The sequence below is a fragment of the Bacillus rossius genome, chromosome 14 (genome assembly GCF_032445375.1).
Source record: "Bacillus rossius redtenbacheri isolate Brsri chromosome 14, Brsri_v3, whole genome shotgun sequence".
Lineage (NCBI taxonomy): Eukaryota > Metazoa > Arthropoda > Insecta > Phasmatodea > Bacillidae > Bacillus > Bacillus rossius.
The window spans coordinates 12,568,288-12,577,367 of NC_086341.1; the positions used below are offsets into that span (position 1 = coordinate 12,568,288).

Genomic DNA, 9,080 nt, shown 5'->3' on the forward strand with positions numbered 1-9,080 from the left:
GACGTCCACCTGCCGAAGCTGTTGTATTGCCTCCGGCGCCGCACCAACGCTGTCACCGGTCATTCCCCTGCCGAGCTTCTGTACGGGAAGAACTTGGCTTTGCCCGGGGAAAGCAGGGTGGCCGATGTTGCCATGGGCACGGTGGCGCGCCCCAATCATGAGGAGGGGAGGGAGCACGCCAGACAACGGCAGGCCCAATTCCTGGCGGCCCACACGCCCATGACTAGTCACCCCCCACCCCCCATCCAGCCAGGTCAGCTGGTATATGTCAGGCAGCACCACTTGTCGTCCGGGGCGCGTAACTTTTGTGCGGGGTTGGCGCCCCGATGGTCGGAGCCGCGGGAGGTCCTGTGGAGGACGGGCCCCTCATCCTATGCGGTCCGGACGCCAAGGGGGCGGCCCGCTAAAGTGCACCGGGACGACCTGCGCGTAGTCGCGCACGGGGTCAGAGTTGGCCCAACGACCCCCTCTTCACCATCCCCCACACTCCAGGAAGCCACAGATACGCCGCGGGAAGGAGCAGCACCTGAACCCACCACCCGGGGGGACATGCACACGGGAGACACAGACGTGGGTAGCCCTGATCAGGCACATGAGTGCAACCAACCCGACCTCCGGCACACCCCGAGCAGGTCCCCGGTGCCGCTGGCCACAGTTCCGCACGTCCCCGAGGAGGTGGGGAATCCGTTGGTCTGGTTTCCTGACGAGGAGGGGGAGGAGGTCTGTGAGGAGGAGGACGACGAGCCACTGTGGCCGCTGGACCTCAGCCTGGCGGACGCCACGTTCCGGGTGTCCGTGGACGAGCCCGAGGAGGGGGAGGAGGAGCCGGACAGTAGGGATAGGCGCCCCACCCGCAGACGTCGGGCCCCGGTCAGGACGTGCTGCGCGGACGACAGCGAGCCGGTAGAGTTCGCTCCTGTCCCCGCCGTGGAGGCGAGCTGCCCGACCACCCAACCGGACACGAGGGGACCTACCACACTCTGCACAGTGGAGACCCCTACCAGCACAGTCCCCACCACACGACCACAGAGGGCCCGCCGACCCCCGGCCTACCTGGCGGATTACGAGTGGTCCAGGTCCCCGTCGAGCTACTCCACCCGGGCGCGACCCGTAAGGGGCGATCCAGGGGTGCCAACACTTGTGGCCGGACCCCTATCATTCCCCCCGCCCACGTCATCCATTCCACCACCCTGCCACACCCCGACCACACTGACCCCCCCACCCACTTGTCACCATATTGAGCTAGAAGAGGCGCACGTCGCTGCCCAGTCCCAGGGGGGGAAAGGACACGGGTCACGGCGTAACCCCTTATCATTCATTGAGTGGGAGAGGTATTCAGGGCAGAATGTTTACATCACAACACACCACCACTCCGCCGCGTAGTGTAGGGCTCGCAGTGCGGCGAACGTCAGTGAAGTGCTCAGCGTGTGAAGCGAGGCGTTGATGCACATAGCGGTCTCAGAGAAGGGGGGGCATTTGACGCCGACCGCCAATGCTCCTCTGTCGCATAGACCGCTATGCCTCATCAACGTCTCGCAAAAGCGTGTGCACCGAACGCGCCCGTGCGCGCAGCAAAGTGCAGTTCGTGCGACGAGGCGAACGCCATACAACGAGTGCTACACCGGCGCAAGGATCCGGCCGGGTGTGGCATATCCTTCCGCCGCACTACATCCAATTGTTATAATTATGTTTTTCCACAGGATTTTATTAAACATTATTTTTTATTAATTAATAATTAAGTCTTTGCAAAATCATGTTTCAATGTGCGATTTGTCCCGAACCTGGCCGGTTCAGTTTCCCGCGAAATTCACACGTTTCCGCGGGAGGGCTGGCGGGGGAGGGGGGTCGCGCGCGGCGACACCGCTAGTGTCCTTCGAGAGCTCAACCAGGCCGGCAGCCTGCGCGCAACGCGGAACCTTCAAACTTTGCATTCACCGACATGTAGTTTTCCATAGTGTAATTTCTTTTCAACCTTTTGTACAGTTCCGCGGTCGGCCTAAATTTACCATGAGGTACTTAACTTAATTCAATCAGTGCTCAAGATGAGTGTTCCACGTCATACGTAAGTACTGTGGGGAGATTATGTGGTTTCACGTCGGCGCTTCACGCCCAACCTAGCCTACCGGCTATTTAGTTTTGGCCCGCACGGGGCAGCCAGCAGGCGACACGTGCTATCAGACTTAATAACGATTCAGTCCCTGGGACACACCTAGACACCACGTAGAGTCGCCGGAGACACGGGCCTATGTGCTGCTAGCCCAGTTTATCAAGTGTAATGTATTAGTGGAATAGTTGTTCGCCTAAGTGTAATTCGTCATGTCAGGGCTTATGTATCACCGTCGTACGGCAGTGCGCCACCAAACTTAATCCCGAGCTAGGTATTAGTGTAGTGTATTGTGCTTCAAAATATCGTGTGCCATGTCAGAGTGTCTTTTGTAACTTTCGCATCACGTAAACGAGTCTGCCCCTCACGCGCATAAGAATCGTGAGCCGCCACTGAGGAAGTGAGCTGCGCGTGTGACTAGTCGCGTCGGGCAAACCGTTACGGCCAGAACGGGCAGCACCATGTATTGGGCTGTGCTGTATTAAATTTACGAACTATCTGAAGAAGTTTTGTGTTATTATTCAGGCGTCCCGAGTGGCCTCAACAGCTCGGGGGGCCCTACTGCGTTGACCCCTACCTCTAGCCACAAGGCCGAACCTTCCCTGAGATCACGAACTGAACAAAATCACGTCTAAATACTCAGAGGTAGCGGGGACGGCGTCAACTGGGCTAAGAACATGTAGGCCTGTAACTCCAACGACGCTACCTGAATCTTAGGACTGTCCCAGATATTGACGCGTTAGTAAGATTGAATGCTATGTGTTGCCTACTGGCTGCTCCGTGTGGGCTGAAACTAATTAGCCGATTGACTAGGATATCGCGTGAAGCGCCGACGTCATTGGCGTAGCTGTGTTCATAAAGTTGGGGGGGACAAATAATGATTTTGATGTCATGTAAACCCATTCCCCTCTTACTAAGACGGGGGGTCTGGGGGTCCTCCACCGGAAAAATTTTGATTTTAAAAGTACAAAATAGCGCTTTTTAAGCAGTTTTTGTATCTAACCATTGGATACATCGATGTTAAAATTATTATTGTTTCCTTAAGATAAAATTTGAGAGTGAAGAAATTACAAATAAAGTCGGGCAGAATAATATTGTAAAATAAAAATATCACGGTCTAGAAAGTTGGGGGGGGGGGGACAGTCCCCTCCACCCAAAAAGTTCAGGGGGACACGTCCCCCCTGTCCCCCCCGGTTCCTACGCCCCTGGCCGACGTACCATATCGTAGTTCGCACAAAGTACATACATATCACATCGAACGCTCGTCTTGGAGCACTGAATAATTAGGTTACATACCACTCGGTAAGTCGAGGCCGACCACGGAACTGAAAGAAAAGGTTTACAGAATTATACGACTATTGAATACTACATATCAGTGAAAAATAAGAAATGCTGGTCCCGTGTTGCGCGGAGGCTGCCGGCCTCTGTGAGCTCCTGAAGGATACTGCCGCCCTCACCGCGCGTGACCCTCCTCCCCGCCAGCCCTCCCGCAGAAAATGTGTGATTTTCACGGGAAACTGAACCGGCCAGGTTCTGGACAAGGCGCATGGTGAAACATAATTTTGAAAGAAATAAAATATTAAAAAATTAAAATAAAGTCTAATATTTTCATGTGGAAAAATACATAAACCTTTGTTGTAGTTCGGCGGAGGGATATGCCACACCCGGCCGGATCCTTCCGCCGACGTAGCACTTGTTACCTGGCGTTCGCCCCGTTTCACTTTTTACACTCCGGTGCACGCACGAGTGCGTTCGGTGCACACGCCTTCGCGAGACGTTGATGAGGCAAAGTGGTCTATGCTACATAGCGGAGCATTGGCGGTCGGCGTCAAACATTTGTTCATCGACTTCAACACGACAATAGCATAAGTTCCTGAATCCTTCTGCTTCAGGTCCCACTGGTAGTCTGCACGGCTGGACTGAACACACCGGCAGCATAATTTAAAAATTGTGTGCCCACATATGGGACGTTTTCATATTATGTGCACTTTTACGTTTTTAGTCTGAGCGCGAGTTGCGGCCCAGACATCATTGATTAGAACCTAATCGTCAAGATGTTCCCTGCTTCACCCACGCAGGGCCACATATTAGGTCCAAAGACTTTTGGAGTCCGCTCTTTTTTCGCCCACGTGAAGTAAACCTAGTTTATGGCCTCATGCCATGTTTGTCAATTAAGATTAGTATGCAATAATAATCATCCATGTGTCTAACATTTCTTTTATATTGTTTTTTTTTGGGTTTTATGGTTTTGTAGTTGTTTACAGCTTAACCATTAGGGGATGGTCGCTACTTGTAATTTGTAGAATCACAAGTAATCAACATCGCAAGCACGTACAAAATGAACAAGCATGCCCATTTTCAATTCAAGACAGACTTCGAGAGCAACTGTCCCAATAAATCTTGTCCAAGGGCCAGAATGCCGATAGATAAAAGTCACAGCTGAATAAAATGTCATGCATGCAGCATCGAATTGAATATCCCGCAGTAAACAGGCCATGTACTGAGTAGCGCATGTACAAGGGAAGATTGTATTTTAAAGACAGTCTTACCAGAATATTACTATTCTATTTCCATAACTAGTCGACCTGTATCATAGCATCCCTGTTGGTTATAACAGCCAGGGGGAACCGGGGGGACAGGGGGGACGTGTCCCCCTGTACTTTTTGGGTGGAGGGGACTGTCCCCCCCAACTTTCTATACCGTGATATTTTTATTTTATAATATTATTCTGCCCAACTTTATTTGTAATTTCTTTACTCATCAAATTTTATCTTAAGGAAACAATAATAATTTTAACATCGATGTATCAAATGGTTAGATACAAAAACTGCTTAAAAAGCGCTATTTTGCACTTTTAAAATCAAAATTTTCCAGTGGAGGACCCCCGGACCCCCCGTCTTAGTAAGAGGGGAATGGGTTTACATGACATCAAAATCATTATTTGTCCCCCCCCCCCAACTTTATGAACACAGCTACGCCGATGATAACAGCGTGGGGTATTCCTATCAGGTAACACCTGCTATCTGCTAGCCACGTGGTGACGTCGTGCCCTGAGTAAGTGTTCGTTCTCTACCTGTGAAATAGCATGCAAGACTTACATACATTGCTAATTGGTGCCTACAGCAACTTCCATCACAGTTATCAGCATAAAAAGGCGGTAAATCGACATACTTCGACATATACAGAAGCAGAAGTACATGCCGTAAACTGGGGATACTTTGAACACTTTTTGACTTTTTTATTAAATATAATTTATATTTACAATGTATTAATTGAAATTTTTTTCACCAAAATAGGAGGACCATGAAGCCAAAATGATACCATAGTTTAGTTGGTCAGATAAAAAAAAATTACTATTAAAATTAAATAAAAATGCAGTGTTCAATGTTTCCCTGCAATTGGGGTAACATTGAACAACCATTATTTTATACTGGCATTCAAACTAATATTGCTAACAATCAACTTTGAACACCTGCTAGGTTTCACAAACTAAGTAAATTAATAAATTATGTTTTTTATGTCATAACATTAAATTTAAAGCACAACAACACACAAATTTTGTTTGTAAATTTTTAGAAACTACTTATTTTTATATCAGATTATCTTAGTCCAGAAATTTCAACTTTGCAGAGTTTGAAATCACATAACTGCATCTAATGAAGTGTTTTTAGATACAAATCTAGCTCATTCTCACTGAAAATTAGAAATCCTCGTCTATCAACCCTTGGAGCACTCAATGACCTCACTATGTCTTCCTTGCAAACTGTTCCTTCATCAGCTACATTGGGCCAATAAAACTTCAGTGCCATTTTATGACTGTGCCGAAGAAACTTTACATCACATGTTGATCCAACATTATCTTGAGACACATTTATAATCTTACCAACATAATGTTTTACGGATTTCTTCACTTGAAACTTGACCAAACAAAAAGCCTCTTCTACTAGAACATGGTCTGAGGAACCATTCAAAATTTCCATCCCATACTCATGCTCATCATCTTCATGTTCACTATGATTGTGTTCACTATTTTATTGTAATGCACACACATCTTCATCGCTGCTTGTACCATTGTCATCTTCCTCTACAATACTCTTCTGGCTTTGTTGCTGTTGGGTAGAACTACTTGCTAATAATAGGTCAAATGCAGAGATACTTTTTCCTGGCACAACATTAATTCTTCTTTTCCTCTGTCTTCTCACTGGCTCATCAACTCCTCTCATTTCCTTGAGCATGCTGACGACTGCCTCTGACACAACTGCATTGGGTGCAAGTTCCTTTTCTGTAGACTGGTCACAAATTCCATCAGGTAGTCTTGCCATTACCATGGTAGGATTCAGAGGGTATATTCCACATTTTCTTAACCCTGCAGTCAAATTATTACTAGTATCAGCCACACTAGAGTATAGTTTCTCATACAGTTTGGTAAGTAATCGTGGAAACTGATCTTTACTGAGTGTTTGGGATTTCTTTTTTGATGATGACTTCCAAAAGTCCAGCACATTTCTCCAGTACCGCTTCAATGGGCCATAAAATGCAATATCCAGAGGTTGCAGCAGGTGAGTACCATTTGCTGGTAAACAGGTGAAGGCGATGTCATTTTCTTGTGCCAGCTTCAGAACACGTTCGCTGAAATGGCTGCTCAGGTTGTCACCTATCAAGACTTTTTTCCCAGGAATGTTCTTCACATGTGGAACGAACACTGTCTCAAACCAGTCACTGAAAGTAACAATATCGAACCATCCACTCTTGCTGCGATTATATCGAGTGTTTGGTGGACCACCTTCTGTCCAAGTGGACCATATGTGCTCTGCCTTATAGACAACATATGCAGACAACATAGAACCACATGCTGAACCACAGAACATAATGGATATTGAGCTTTTGGTACTGCTTCGAACTCTATCTGTATATTTGACCCCTCTCTTAAAAATGCATTTCTTTTGGCCAGGGTCATCAGACAAATTAGTCTCGTCATAGTTGAATATGGTTGTTGGCGAGACTTCAGTACCATCATCATTTAACAGTGTAGCAGTCAGATTGTCAAAGTACTGCTTTACTGTTTCAGCAGATAAGGAAGCCCTACTTATGCTGATGTTTCGACCCATACGTCTGGATATTTTGGCTCTGTGCCTGTTCAGAAAGGCTAAGGCCCAATCACTACTCGGAATGTTATTCTTAAAACAGGGTACTGTGCGGCCTCTAATGTTTAAATATGCACTAGCCATCATTCTCAGGTCTAATGTGTTGAACGGAAATCCCCATTCAGCAACCTTTATCAAGTGGTCAACAAAACTATTTTCTTCATCGGCAGAAAATACTAATGGTCGTCCAATGCTATTTGTGCGTTTATTTCTTAACTTATGGCTTAGGGTTCCCAATGGAATAGAAAATTGCTTACTAGCTTTTCTTAATGTCATTTTCCCTTGCAACACATTTTTCAGAGCTTGATCCAGATTTTGTGTGGTATAATTCTGGTATGCACGTGCATCTATCCTACGAAAATGTTTTCTTGGCATTATCTGTCAAACAAAACAAATACAGACTCATATAACACAACACAAATAACATTTTAACAACAAAGTACCATAACTGAATAGTAAAACAGCATAAATAGCGAAGAGGGAATGAATGAAATAATTTATTCGGCTTGGGGGAACTTTGAACAATGTTCAAAGTTACCCCATTTTAGATTAGAAAATTTCAAATTTGTAGTTATTGAACATAACATGCAAATATTCCAAATCAATGCACTGTTCATGAGTAAAATATATTACCAACATCTTTGTAAACTAGAAAACCAGTAAATAAAGTGGTTAACTTAAATACTAACCTTTTTAGAGATTAAAGTTGTCCCAGATAATAATTTTAGTGAAAATTAGCAACCATTTTGAATATCCACCAAAGAGATATGAGTAAAACCTCTGTAGGCCAGTTGCACCAAAACGCTTAAATATAGTACAAAAAACATACCAACATAAGTTTTACCTGTGAAATTAGACAGGAAAACTTTCTATAGACGTCAATATCAATTTCTGAAAAAGTGTTCAAAGTTTCCCCCGTGTTCAAAGTATCCCCAGTTTACGGTGCTCTAGTTATGACTATGCCTATTAGGAATTTAGAAGGGGAATATGTACAGGGTAATTATAAAGTCCGTGAAACATTTCATATAATCGGTACAGCGAAATGGAAAAGAATAACGTAACAAATTATATACCACGTGAAAGAACAACTCTCAAAGTTTTTTTTGAATGTAGCGCCAAAAAGCTATTTTAAAAACAACCGACAGTGGCGCTAGTGCATGTAGTTGCTGAAAATGGCTGCGAACCAGGCAGAGAAAGCCTTTTGTGTGCTTGAATATGCCCGTAGCGAATCGGTAGTGAGTGTCCAAAGAGCTTTCCGTAGCAAGTTTAACAAAACACCACCAGTTTACAATAGCATAATGAAGTGGTACAAGAAATTCAAGGAAGACGGCTGTTTCTGCGACGCAAAACGGTTGGGTCGGCCAGGCGTGCCACAACAGACAGTGGATTGTGTACGGGACGTGATGGTGCGGAGTCCCAAGAAGTCAACTTATCGGGCTAGTGCAGAATTGAACATCCCTCAGCCAACAGTGTGGAAAATTCTTCGTAAGCGATTAAGAGTGAAGCCGTACAAATTGCAGCTTCTGCAAGCCATCAGCCACGATGACAAATTGCTCCGACTGCAGTTCTGCATTGCCATGCAGAACCGTCTTGAAGACAATGACTTTGCAAGCAAATTAATCTTCAGTGACGAAGCCACTTTTCATCTCACAGGAAGAGTCAACCGACACAACACACGCATATGGGGGATAGATAATCCACATGCAACTCTCGAACACGTCCGAGATTCGCCAAAAGTTAACGTGTTCTGTGCCATGTCAAACAAGACAGTTTATGACCCCTTCTTCTTCGCTGAGAGAACTGTCACTGGTATCACCTACCTCGACATGCTG

The 9,080-nt window shown here is 46.0% G+C and overlaps 1 protein-coding gene across 1 annotated transcript; it reads right to left on the reverse strand.

Annotated features, from left to right (window-relative positions):
• Positions 1-5,311: 5,311 nt before the first annotated feature.
• On the reverse strand, positions 5,312-8,184 carry LOC134538924 (uncharacterized). Its single transcript, XM_063380537.1, has 2 exons — positions 7,938-8,184; positions 5,312-7,626 (listed from the first exon to the last, which is right to left on the reverse strand). The coding sequence occupies exon 2, from the start codon at positions 7,621-7,623 to the stop codon at positions 6,136-6,138; it is 1,488 nt and encodes a 495-aa protein (XP_063236607.1). The 5' UTR covers positions 7,624-7,626; positions 7,938-8,184; the 3' UTR covers positions 5,312-6,135.
• Positions 8,185-9,080: the final 896 nt, after the last annotated feature.

What these genes read in the sequence shown, in the direction of transcription:
- LOC134538924 (XM_063380537.1), bottom strand. Translation starts at nt 7,623, where the DNA reads ATGCCAAGAAAACATTTTCGTAGGATAGATGCACGTGCATACCAGAAT.